Here is a 13,788-nt window from a genome sequence, read left to right as displayed (position 1 = left end):
TTGGTCTCGACATAGACATGAATAGACCTCTTGTTTTGCACGATCATGGTAAAATCAAACTTTAAAAGAATGAGCAACCATCTTTGGTGATGGTAAAATCAACCTCTAAAAGAATTAGCAACCATTGGTGATGTGCCCCATGGTGCAATGCATATTTACCAATATATAACAATGCTTGATATCAACAAAGAAATTAAATTTGGTAGCCAAGAGGGCATGCATGTACTTCTTCATAACATACACCATGGCTAACCCCTATCTTTCATTGGTGAGGTAGTTATGTTTAGTATCATTGAATGACGAGGCTAGAAAAGGTCACAAGGAAGTCTATGTTGTACTCCCCCAATTATGCTAATACGTATCTAATAATAAATGTTCAAGCATCAATATGTAAATGAAAAATTAGATCCCAATTGGGGGATCTTAGGATAGGTGCACTTTCTAATTATTCTTTAATTTTTTGTATACCCATTGATATTCCTCTATCCATTTGAAGACAATCAACAAATTATACAAGGGTCTGGCATCATATACAAGATTCCTGGAATTATCCATTCCTCTCTCCATCTAAAGATAATCAATAACTTTAACAAGGGTCTGGCATATATGGCATAGAAGGGCTTGGCACATATGGCATACAAGGAGAAGAATATTCAATAATACCCTACATGAATCTCAGTGCCCTCTTGTAGTTGATGGGCATTAGGAAACTCCAAGATCACACAAATCTTGCTCTCATCTCTAAAGATGCATTCTTAGAGATGATGTGTCTAAGGATGACATCGTGTTCAACCTAAAATTAGTATTTGAGTGGGTTTAATGAGATGTGGTAGAGTTTTCATCTCAAAGACTAGTCAATGATGAGCAAGTTGCTCTTGCCATTTAGCGTCCATGCACATATCATCAATGAATATCTCCAAGATCTTTTAAAGGAGATCCTTGAAGGCTAGTGGGGGAATTGGCCATCAATGAATATCTCCAAAATGTTCTCTAGGGTATTATTGAAGATGAATCTTCTATAATACCTTAACATGTCCCCATAATCTCTATAACCCCTTGTAATTGATGGGTGGTGGAAACTGTAAGATCTTATTAGTAAAGATACCATTCTTAGAGTTGATGTGTCCAAGGATAGCACCATGCTCAACCCAAATGGCATTTGAGTGGGTTTACAGAGATGTGATAGAGTCTCCATCTCTCAAAGACTAGATAAAGAAGACAAGAAAGATGCTCCTTCCATTTGGAGTGAATGCACAAGTCATTAACGAATATCTATAGGATCTTCCAAATAAAGGCTATACACATCAAGTGTTGGAAGGTGGCATGAGCATTGGTCCGGCTAAATGACATGGCACAATACACGTAGGTTCCCCATTCCGTAGCAAATGTTATCTTGCATTGATCAATTAGGTCAATCGTCACTTGGTTATATAGCAAAAGAATCCATCCAAGAAGCTATAAGCTTTGACTCTGATGGCTCTTTCCATAATGTGGTCATGTAAGGAAAGGTTTAGTGATTGCAAACTATGGCGGCATTAATCTTTTTGAGGCTAACACATACTCTAAGCTTTCTGTTCATCTTGGGAATGGTCACTATTGGTGACACCCACTCGGTGTGCTCGAACTTGTACACAAATCTTGCATTCATGATGAGAGCTTATTTTACCATTTGTCCGTACTTGGGATTCATGTGATAGCTCTCTGTTTGGATGGTTTTACACCTTCATGGAGAGGGATGATGTGTTTCACTTCTTCCAAAGGAATTCCCTTCGTGTTAGTGTATTTCCAGAGGCAAACACATCCTGAAATTCTCTGAGCAAGGATATCAATTCTTCTTCTTGCTCATGAGTGAGGTCTTTAGTAAACATTAGCTTGGGTCTTCACCTGGGCTAGCGAGATTTACTTCTTTGAACTCAGCGGGCCTGTCATACAAAACACATAGCTCTCTGAGCTTCTTTAAGCCTTCTCTATCTACGATGTTATAGGACTTAAAGTATTCGGGCACTTGCCTTACATCTTCATCTTAAGGCTTAATGAGATCTTTGAGTTTTGCTTCCTTTTCTGCCTTAAGCTTGACGTTAATCAGCTTGCATTTGGTAGCTTGACAAAGCTTAGCTTGCTGCACAAGGATTTTTTGAGTAGGTGAGTGGCTCCACTTTGATAATTGGATAGCTAAGCTTGTCGTGTTTGCAAAGATAAGGTATTTTCCCCTGTATAGGACACTTCCTTAAGCTAAATGGTTACCTCATTTAGGTGAGCTTCCCACTATCAAGGCGGTAGGTGTAGGTCTCATGTGAATATATGGTCTCAACATAGCAAAGCTGGTGAAGATTTGTCTCCATAAGGGGAAGACACTTCTTAGGTTCTCTATACGGTTTCTCTTGACTAGATGACTATGGGCAATGTAAAAGTTGACCCTTCTATGGATGCATCCTCATTAGATGAATTACTAGCTATTCCTTGTTCAAAGTCATTGTTAGCTCCCACAAGGGATGCTGCACTAAGTATGAACATGGAGGTCATTTCTATCACATCCAGTCATGCAAACCTTATTCCAAGCTTTTGTAAAAGTGTATCTGTGGGTCGTTGAGACATAAAACCAATCTTAAGAGTCACCGCCGAGCTTTTTGAGAGGCTTGGATTTGATTGTTCCTATCAATGGGCTTGATATGCATAATCATGGTGGACACCACCCTGCCTATCAATCAGCTCATCTTCTTTTTCCCTGACGTTGGTGTATTCCACCCCGTTGTTATTAAGTACTTTCTCTTTAAGCATTCTGTCAAAGGGCTTACATTCCACCCTATGTGTGCTTGTGGCTAGTGGCAACTACATGGCCTATCGATTATCATCTTCTTTAATCATCGCTCTTCTCTTACTTCCATCAGACATAATCAATTCTCTTGTTCTTATCGTTTTGTCATAGGACTTAATAAACTCTGCACACATAGCTAGGCATTGATGCTTCTCGGGAGTTATCCTATATACTGGGTCCAACCCCATAGCCTCCAACGTGGCCTTCACTTTCAAAGTTTCAAGGAACAGCAAGAATTCTAGCATTTCTCTACTGATTATTCTCCCAACTACATTCCTAAGGTAGGGCCCCATATGGGTGGCCTTCTATGCCTTGGAGATTTTCTTCTTGCCCTTCTTTTCTTCTTTTTTCTGGGTGATCTTGGTATGACTCGAGGACTTGGGCTCTGTGGATGCATTACCAAATTCCTTGTACTCTTGTTGGTAACAACAATTATCAAATTTATCAGTCGTCGTCGTAAGCTGGCTAGTAGGGAGGCTCCGCAAACTCCTTTTCTTGGTTTTAAATTTTTTGGAGAGTTAGAATGTTAGTGTTAAAAAGCTTTTGTTAGTGAAGTTATTTGTATACTTATGTGATGATCTAGATAAGTTATCTCAAGCATGAAAAACCTCTCTGGTTTTTCATAGTCGTGATTTTTTTGAGATATTCAAGTCAAAAAAAATATCATCATTTTGAGGTAAAGACATGTTACAATGGGTTACTAGTGTTAAAAGAAGATGAGATTAAGGTTAATGGTGCCCTTCCTGAGAACTTCTACTAGCATGAAAAATCAGACTAGTTTTTCATGACATGTCAACAAAATGCTAGTAATTGAAGATAAAAAGATGAACATAGAATGGTTTAATGTCATAAGAGGATGCAATTAGTGGGTAAAGAATAAAATTTCTGGTTTGAAAAACCAGTCTGGTTTTTCACAGTCATGAATATCTTTAGATATTCATTTCGAAAAAATTGCTTTGTTTTGACAAGTTTAATGCATGGCAGTATTACAGACCATTTAGATGATGATATGAAGTTAGTAATGCAATTTTTGAGATTCCTGTGGCGTGAAAAATGAGCTTGGTTTTTTTCACACGCGCCTTATTGTTTGGGAGACAATCATGTCAACTACAAGTTAGATTTATGATACAAAATAATATATATATATGGCAGGGTTGAGGTAAGGGTAGATGAAAAATAAGGGAAATGATTTTCTATGAGACTCAAGAATGGCGTAAAAATCCAATTTGGTTTTTCATGGTAAGATGTTCACACCAAAATTTTGGTCATTAAAAGGGATAAGAAATACATTGGGAAGATGTGAACGTGTAAGCACAAGTGTTTTTCCCTTGATTAGCTAAAGTTATTTTAACATTAAAAACCAATCTGGGTTTTCACGGCATGAAAAAACAGATAATTTTTTCATGATGACTTAGATATTCAAGGTTTCAATTCTTTTTAGGTGGGAAAAGATGGGGCATGACACCAGGAATATGTTTTAAACATAAGTTTTTAGGGTTTTCTTATTTTTAGGGTGGAAGACCAAGAAATGCTATTTGGAGATTGATAGAGTGAAAGAGAAAGCTTGAGCCTTGTATGGCACACATTGATTGAGGACAAGAGAGAGACATGGAGTGTGTAAGAGACAATGTAAACCTTGCAATAGAAGGCATTCAACCATGAGAAGGCATTAGAAGGCATTCAACCATGAGAAGATGATAACACTAACATAAAAATAGAAGGCAAGAGTTCCCACTACCTCAGTGATGACTGAGGACAAGAGAGAGACATGGAGTGTGTAAGAGACAATGTAAACCTTGCAACAGAAGGCATTCAACCATGAGAAGATGATAACACTAACATAAAAATAGAAGGCAAGAGTTCCCACTACCTCAGTGATGTAGGCAATGATGATCACCGGAGATATGGGGGAGAAAGGATTGAAGGCGAGACGAAGCAAGAGATGATGTAGCATGACAAAAAACAAAAGAGAGAAAGCAAAAAACAAGCAAAGAAGATGAAAAAAAATAGATTAAATATGCAAACTAAGTGAGCGGTATGAGGTGACTCATTAATAGGGATAGTGGCACATGTTATCAGTTGAGGGGTCAAGTTTTTCATGCGTGAATAAGTTATTCACACCGATAAAAGTTTGTTGTTTTGTTATGTTGAATTATTAATAGGGTTAGTGGCACATGTTATCAGTTGAGTGGTCAAGTTTTTCATGCGTGAATAAGTTATTCACACCGATAAAAGTTTGTTGTTTTGTTATGTTGACCAAATGTAGGAATTTCTCACACCCTATGGAAGATTGAAACACTTTTTTGGAAATAAAAACTCGAGATACTCATGGTTGTGAACATCCACTCATTCCACGTCAAAAAAACTTTTGAATTTCAAGTTTCTAAGCTAACTTCTTAAAGCACCTAATCATTGTGAATATCTTTAAACCACTTTTTTTGAACATGAAAAACTCGACATGTATGGACATGATTCTTTTTCCCTTTGTAATAGCCTTGTGCCTTCAAGAGGTTCATAGAAACCCATTGTTTTCTCTTTGGTGGACTTGAATGTTGACAATTCTTGGGAGCGGCTACCATGAATGGGCTTTTCTCAGTGTTAACCTTATAGTTTCCTTGATCATTCTTTGACCTGGATCCACCTTCACAGTGTTTGCAGAAGATGAGCATTTTTTAGGAATTAGAGACCAAAGAGGCGGCGACTTGGTCCAAAATGACCAACTGACCATATTATCCAACTAGGACCATACTGGACTACAATATGGTCTTGTTGTAATTGTGCGTAGCTCCCACCACCATCTGAGACCATTTGGATGCTCAAACAGGTATGTGGTCACTTAGCTAGTACAAGCATACATCCTACTTGGTAGACTGTCAAGTCTACATAAGCTATCTCTTAACTAGCTAGCCTCATCCAGTGTTTGAACTTGGAACTGTTGTGTGCCCAGATGCTCAACACAATGGATACTCCTCATAAAAGGGGCCTTACACATTCATCACTATCACTCGCAGAGAAATAATACAAGGGTGGAGCATTGAGCAAAGGCTTTTCTAATAGTTTGATGATGCACCGCAATGGTAGAGTTGAACCCTTAATGGCTCAAAAACACCATTGTGGTTAGTACTAATCACACTATTAATAGAGGTAATTATATGTTAATAGAACAAAGAATGATTTGAAGATTTAAGCTCAAGACCTTGTTACTTGTGCTCAACAAGGTAACATATACCTCCTCCACAGGATATGTGATGAATCCAAGGCTCAAGATTTGAAGATTTAAGCTCAAGACCTTGTTACTTGTGCTCAACAAGGTAACATATACCTCCTCCACAGATGTTGTAGTTACACCAAATTGATCCTCCTTGCTATAGATGTACCTTGATTTTTAATGATTTGAGAGCTTAGGAAAAGAGAGAAAAAATAAGATTAATGGCTTATTAAGATGCTAATGATTCAACTAGCTAGTGTTGTCCTAGGATGCATAGATGTGCAAGGGATTATGTTTGGTTATCACACCAACTTGAATATATGCATAGAGAGGATTGGGGTATAGAATTGGATGAACATCTTGACATAATAAGAAATACAAGAATGTGATTAAGTCAAATGACAAAGCTATAGCATAATGACAAGAGGAAAGATAACATCAATATCTTGACATAATAAGAAATGCAAGAATGAGATTAAGGCCAATGACAAAGCTATAGCATAATGATAAGATGAAAGATTAGACTAAAGCTTAAACATGATTCCATTAGGTAGAGGCCTTTATATAGGCTTGAGTACATCTCCATTAGCCACTAATTGTGACACATAAACTTGACTAAGCCATCCCCTAATCTTGCCTAGATTTGAGGACCATCTCCCTTGAAGTGAGCACTGCCTTGGGGTCTTTCTCACCTATTTCTTGGCGCCTTCTTTTGGGCACCCTCTTTGGGCTAGACCTTCTAGATTATCCTTCACTTTTATATCTGTTTTGGACCTTTTAATCTTAATCATATGACTAGTACATTTTCTACTTCACAACACTCCCCCTTACTTCTAACATTCACCCAACATCACTTGCTATTTTCAACATGTACGAGTCAAAGAAAGCAATGTGTTGGAGTGTGGTGACATAATTATTTTTTCACAATCTAATGAAGCTACTTGATGTAGAAAAAAATCTCAATGTCATTGATGCCCAAACTGATGAAGAAGAGTAACTGATAAAGCAAATGGTGATGGAACCCAAATTGATGAAAATTTTGGTAATGATATGTGTCATGGAAAACATTGAGGCCATGATGATGACACTTTCAAAGCAAATTTTGGTGATGGAACCCAAATTGATGAAAATTTTGGTAATGATATGTGTCATGGAAAACATTGAGGCCATGATGATGACACTTTCAAAGATTACATGGTTTGGGAACAATGAGATTTAGTTGTGCTTTAGATATGCATGTGATGACCTTCTTGTTAGCGGCCTACGAAAGGTTAGACTCCCTAAGATTTCAACCTTTTTGATTTTCAAATCCTAGGTTCTCCTTATCTTTATCCACACACATAGATCCATACATATTCTTTTAAAACAAGAGAAAATTTCATATGGAAAAAATGTACACTTGCTCTTTTTATCCTTGGGGGACTCTTCTTCATATGTGAAGAAGGTTATTGAATCCCTAACACCCCCCTATCTCCTTCTCCCTCTTTCTATCTCTCTCACACACATAGTTTCCAACCATTCCAATACGTAGTTTCCAACCATTCCAATACGTACACATTGAAGTAGCACCAATTAAGCATAGCAAGACTACTTCACAAACTCTAGCACAACTACCAATAAGCCGACTAATACTAGGACCCTATACACTATAAGCATAACAAAGAAAGAGATTGCTAAGTAGCCCATTAGGAAAGCCACCACTTCTGCCACCACCATAGTGTACCACATGATGTACCCCTTCAGCTTATGCCCTTGTTAATTCATGTGGTATAGTTTTGTTCGCTTGCACATGAAAATGTGAAGGAATCAATAAGATTGCTTGCTAGAGTTTCTACAGTACCTTTATGCTACATAATATTTCAAGAACAAAATCTTAATTGGATTCTAGGTGAAGTGAATAATCATTAACTTTTTTGTTGGCTTCCCCAGCATTGATGTAATAGATTATTCAGAAAAGAATTTCTTAAATCCTTGATACATGCACAGAGAGAAAGGGTGAACTTAATAACATGAGGCGAGGAAAGACAAACCATTTAATATTGGAAGTTTTTTTTAAAGGCTTCTTAAAGGTTGCCAAACCTTTAAGAAGCCTTAATATTGGAAGTTTTTTTTAAAGGCTTCTTAAAGGTTGCCAAACCTTAGCAAGTCAAGGCTGCATACTCTTTTTCTCCAAAACTACTCAATGAATTTGCATTTAACACTTGTTTGCAAGGTCCTATTCACATGTTAAAAATTACAAAAGAGCCTTATTTGACTTGATCCAACCTTAGAAGCTCTAATACTAAAGAAGATTTCTAGAGAACTGAAGGAGGATAAAAGAAAATGATGTAACTTATTATTAAGAGATTAAGTTCACTAAATCTTGATTAAGAAAATATCAAGAATGTCACTAATTAAGGCAACAAACTATTATGGCTTCACATTGAGAACTAACATCAAATTTATTGCTCCAAATGCCACCTCACTTACCACATATCTAGCCCAAATTATGTTCACATCACCTTTGTTCTCATTCATAAGTTTGATTACAAAAAGTGTAATCCAAATCTAGAAACTTTTATAAAGTGTTCTTCACCCATTTACAAATCACCAAACAATTCAACCTTTAATGCAAAAAGCCATACAATTTTGCAGTGCTATTGAGCCCCTAAATTTTTACATTTTAGACCTACTAAGATTATCTAAAATTTTAAAGAGTGATCAAATATAAGATATCTAACAACTTTTGTGGAAAGGTCCTAGTTGTAGGAAGAAGTAATCCTATAATATCCATGAAGGTTCACAATGTGACTCTAAAATAATGGATGGTAGAATTCTATAAGGAAGATATCTTTAGAGTTCTAAAGTTATAAACGTGTGTAAAATGTAAGATGACATAGTTGCATAGTACAAAATTGTAAAATAACACAAGGAGCTAGGGTTATGCCAAACACCCTTCTCACCAAAAGACATCTCAAAGAAAATTATACCTATCATCACTTCCTAAAAAGTTGTGGGCCTCGTGATTGCATGGAGATATGAAAGGGTGATGAAATTATCAAAGAGTTCATTATCACAAAAGTGTAATGTGGTCCTCTGTAGCATGGAGGGCACAATCATCATGTAAAGTGGTTCCCTTGGAAGCCACAATCATCACCTAAAGTGGTTCCCTTGGAAGCCATAATCATCAACTAAAGTGGTTCAAATGGAAGGGAGTGCATGACGTAAGAGTGAAGAGCACTCTCCAAAACTTTGTTTGTGGTATATTTTTTGCGGTTAATATTAGGTTAAAATTTGACATTGATATTATTTTGGAGAGACAAAAATTATAAGTTTTAGTTATTATTATGATATTTTACTCATTTTAGCATTGAATTCCATTACCTCTATTTTGGTTTATAGGGAAAAAAATATACTTTTTCTTAAAAATGTGAAAGGGGGGCATTGAATTACACTGCCACTTGGGTAGATTCAAACCTTGTACCTCCCATTTGAGAGCCTCGGCACTAAGTAATAGGAGATCCTTGAGACCCCTCAATGTACCATCAATGATCCACAATCCAGCCTGATGGGCCGCTTTTATTGGACCGTTTGCACCTAAAGTAAGTTAGACAAATTGGTAAACTAAGGTGCAAGCCAAAATGGGAGGTAGATTCCTTACAAAGGTGGGACTTGAGCTCACCCAAAACTCAAGAGAGTTATGGCTCTAACCAATGCACCATACCACATAAGTTGCAGGCCCTAGTTTTAAATCTACAAATTGCAAAGCCCTCCCTCTCTTAGTTTACAAATCCCTTACCCCTAGTTTACCAAATCCCTCACCACTAGTTTAGTATCTTGACAAGTGACAACCCTAGTTTACCCTAGCCAAGAACGTGTGGTGGCTAGTCCCCCATCCCTACTTTTACCAATCCTAGTTCACTTTCGCATCTCTGACGGTGCAATAAAAGGCAGCTTGCCGCACTCAGTGATGGATCGCGTGGAGTGTTGATCCACAGAGCTCATGGGATTTAGAGGGATTTGAGACTCCGCTGGGCGTTTTTAACTCAAGGCTAAAATAATATTTTTTTTTGAACGCTAGGGTGATGATTTATGTATTTGGAAGAAATCTTCTTATGATCTATGAGGCTTGATTTTTGAAAGCAACCTTCCCTTCAAAATTGTATTATGTGTGAGAGGTGAAGTATAACAAGTTTTTTTTAATTTTAGTGGATTTTTTAAACTGGCATTCTAAAATTTTTAACGGGAGTGACGCCCGTTCCTGAGAATGCACGGCCAACATACGCCATTGTTCGAATGGGCTAGCCGGTACGGTGCTCACTGCTGAGGCACAAGTGGAGGTGGGGACGCACTATTGGTAATGGGGGTTGGCTACTTGTCGTTACGTAGAAGAGTTGCGCGCTTGGCGTCTCATGAGTCATAACAGGATAAAGGCCCCTTCGTGAGGATATCTTCGTGAATCGTGAGGATACTTTTTTGAATCTTTAAACTTTTGATATTACAAAATGCAACACGAGAGGCGCACTGTAGAGGAAAAGGGCCAAATGTGTGTGCGGGAGGCAGCAAACAACACGTTACACAGTCAACTAAACGCTCGATTGATTGATGGCACCAAGTTCCAACCCGAGTGATTGACTCGAGTGCCTATTCAAATTGATGTGACAGGTCTTGTCGCAAAAGAGTGCACGGGGCGCAGGCCTACGTGGCAGGGAAAAAATGACACTAGGAACTGCCAGCGAGGCTCGGTTACCGAACTTGCCCAAGATTTTGTCCGTAGGGACGTAAATGCCTAGTGTACTGTTGCCACGTGGCTTCCTGGCAGTGGCAAGCACTTACCATTTCCAGTAATGTGCGACTACGTGGCTGCCTACATGTAGTCAGGCTGCGGGGACGCAGAAAACGTGTCGCTGAAAAAGAAAGCCCGCGTCCCGGGCCCCGGCACGCTCTTTAGGAAGCAGGTTACAGGTAGGTAGAACGCAGCCTGCAGGGCTGGTAAAGCTTAACACGTGGGCAGCAAACCGGCACCACCCGTTCGTGCCACCGATCGACCGGCTAAGTAAAGGTGACAGGCAGGAATCCGCAGGAATCTGGCTTTTGCGGTCCGCTGCGGGCAATAGCCGGTAAGAATGCGAACTGCCAAACGTTAGCAGTGGTTGTAACGAAAGGGCGTCGTTTTTCTCGCTCTCGGGCAGGGGCCACCGCCAAGTGGCTAGCATTAAATCGTCACATCTGCCACTAAATTTAGCCCATAAATCGCCAACTGGGACATCTAGAAGACTTTCTTTCCCTCGCCACCTTCTTGGCTCTGTGCTTCTCGGGCTCTCTTCTTTTTCTCTCGTTAGCATATCTTACCCTCTACACCAAAGCCATTGCTACGGTTTTGCCTTCCTTCTTTGCTTTTTCTTCTTCCTTTTTGGAGATCTAGCTATGGCAAGCTACACTTCTGAAGGAGATGCAAAGAAGAAGCAGCAGCAGCTGCTACGGCCTGTCCCTTTCCATCGCCTGAAGCGGTGTTCCCTGCGTTTTTGCGTCCCCTACTTCACGCAATGGGGACATAGCCTTGTGGTGCTCGGATCTGATCCAGTTCTGGGATCATGGAGTCCGGGCCAGGCCCTGGCCATGGTCCCTCACCACCATGGCCTGGAACTCCTATGGAGCGCGGACCTCTCCGTCCCCATCGACTTCCAGGCCGACTACAGCTATTGTGTTGTTGATGAAGAACGGAGAATCGTCCGGCGCGAGTCAGGAGGCCCTCGCTCCCTTCTCCTGTTGGAAGATCTCCCCGATGGAGCCTCTATCGACATCCACGACCTCTGGCAGGTACATTTCATCCGTATCAAATAATTTTCGATAGTCAAGGCGTTCAGGTATGCTCATGTTTAGCGTTTTATGGATTGCCAAATCTGAGAGAAATTATCTGTTTAGCCATGCCATTAGGAAATGCGGTAGGGATTAAATTATCAGCGTTTTTCTTAAGTTTGTTTGTTTTAAGGGGCGGCCCGGGAGGGGGGTCCTGGTTTGGGATTGGAAAATTGTTCTCTCTTTGTGATGGAGGGTTGACAAAAAAGAACTTTCCCTGCCAATCAAAATAAGGAGATGTTGGTTTTTCTTTCACATTTACTGGTTTTAAAGCTAAAACTCCCTCGACTGCAGCCGATAATTTCAAGGCAAGTGAAAATTCTGAACCGTTGCTTTTCAATCCTAGCCTCGGACTGGAGCTTGACATCTTTGCTACTTGTTCTTCTTGTTACCCAGTTGCTCTTTAGCCTGCAGCTGCGTGTGCTCATCTATGCTATCATAGGTCTGTTTGCTCATTTTCAGTCACATGTAGCTTCTATAGAGCTTGATTGCTCCAAGCTCTACACCCTTGAGGCAAGTTTGCAAATTGTCTACTTTCTAGTCGCACATGAGAGCTTGGGCCTGCCAGAGATCTAGTATCTTATCACAATGAGTTTATTGTTTTGTCTTTTAGAGCTGAAAGTTGGGTAGTGACTGGTGGAAGCACATATATGTTGCAAAGGAAGGAGGTCGACATTCAGCCCAAATCCATATGAAGTTGTACCACTTTCCCTTTCAAGAAGAGGAGAAACTACCTAGTGGAACATATTCCTTGAACCATGATCTAGAGAGACAGAAGAAGAATCTATGTAAGCTACCCATCAACTAAGAGTCTTTATCTTCTTTTGAGTACAGCAAACCCATCAAGAAAAGCTGTAAAAAAAAAAAACTACAAGCACTCCTCAAAGGACCAGCCAGTAGAATCATTACGTTTCATAACCCCTGCTTCAGAGCATGAGAGGGAGGTTCTTTTATCCAAATACATATGAAAGCAATCCATTTTTCCTTTTGTGACCTAGAGAGATCATGAACCCTGGGACATTATTGCAGTGTGTGTAGTAGCATGCACAATCTTTCACAATATGAAACTTGTACAGTAAAAAAAGAGAAGAGAAATTCATCATATTACTTATGTTTTATTTCTTACCTGAGAGAGATGTCTTTTGTTAGAAAAATGAATATTCTTATGAAAACAGACATCAGGCCTCTTTAGAGGAAAGGACATGCATAAAAAGGAGATGCTTCCACTCTGACTGGTCACTCTTGAAGGAAGTCTGCATCAGTAATAATAACATATTACTGGTGTTTTGAAAAAAACATATGGCTAAATATGTGGTATTGTTAAGGTACCTTGATGGTTGCTCAAGTAGAGGCTATATTGTAGAAGGAAGATTGCACCATGAAAGTAGATACCTCATGTGTGGATGGACCAGGGCTAGGCTCTCCAAGTAAGTCCTCCCTAGTTCATGTAGTAGGTGCAGGGTTAATGCAACTGCTCCACCTCCACCTCCACGTGTAAGCCCAGCGGGGCGTGCCGTGACAGACTCAACCATGTGTCCAAGAGAGAGAGATATAGAGAGAGCGGAGAGAGAGAAGGGAATAGGGATCTTGCATAGTACACCACATTGAGCGGGGACCACTCCCGCCCCCTTTCAAGAATTTATTCAGGAACAATCCACGGGCATACTAGCCAGGATCAATACAATCAATGAATACAAAACAAACAGATATGCTGATGTAGGATATCCAAGTCGATGTCGATGTCGAGGCACAAGATCTCTGATGCCAAGCACACCATGGGGATGACCCACAAGTATCTCTCACCGGGCTAGTACCAAATCCAAAATCCAAATCCAAATCCAAAATCCAAATCCAATAAATCCAAGTCCAAGTCCAAGTTCCATGTCCAAATCAAATCCAAGTTCCATGTCCAAATCAAATCCAAAAC

The 13,788-nt window shown here is 39.6% G+C and overlaps 1 protein-coding gene across 1 annotated transcript in view; it reads left to right on the top strand.

The window, feature by feature from the left end:
* The first annotated feature begins 11,256 nt into the window (after positions 1-11,256).
* LOC147641488 (4-alpha-glucanotransferase DPE2-like) overlaps positions 11,257-13,788 on the top strand; it is a 70,548-nt gene continuing 68,016 nt past the window's right edge. Inside the window, exon 1 of the mRNA XM_086782838.1 lies at positions 11,257-11,822. Coding sequence (XP_086638964.1) covers positions 11,430-11,822 — 393 coding nt within the window. The 5' untranslated portion in view covers positions 11,257-11,429. The remainder of the gene's footprint in view (positions 11,823-13,788) is intronic.

Source organism: Cibotium barometz, chromosome 1 (assembly GCF_041138505.1).
Source record: "Cibotium barometz isolate CiBa-2024 chromosome 1, ASM4113850v1, whole genome shotgun sequence".
NCBI classification, from domain to species: domain Eukaryota; kingdom Viridiplantae; phylum Streptophyta; class Polypodiopsida; order Cyatheales; family Cibotiaceae; genus Cibotium; species Cibotium barometz.
This window is presented reverse-complemented; position numbering and strand designations above follow the sequence as displayed.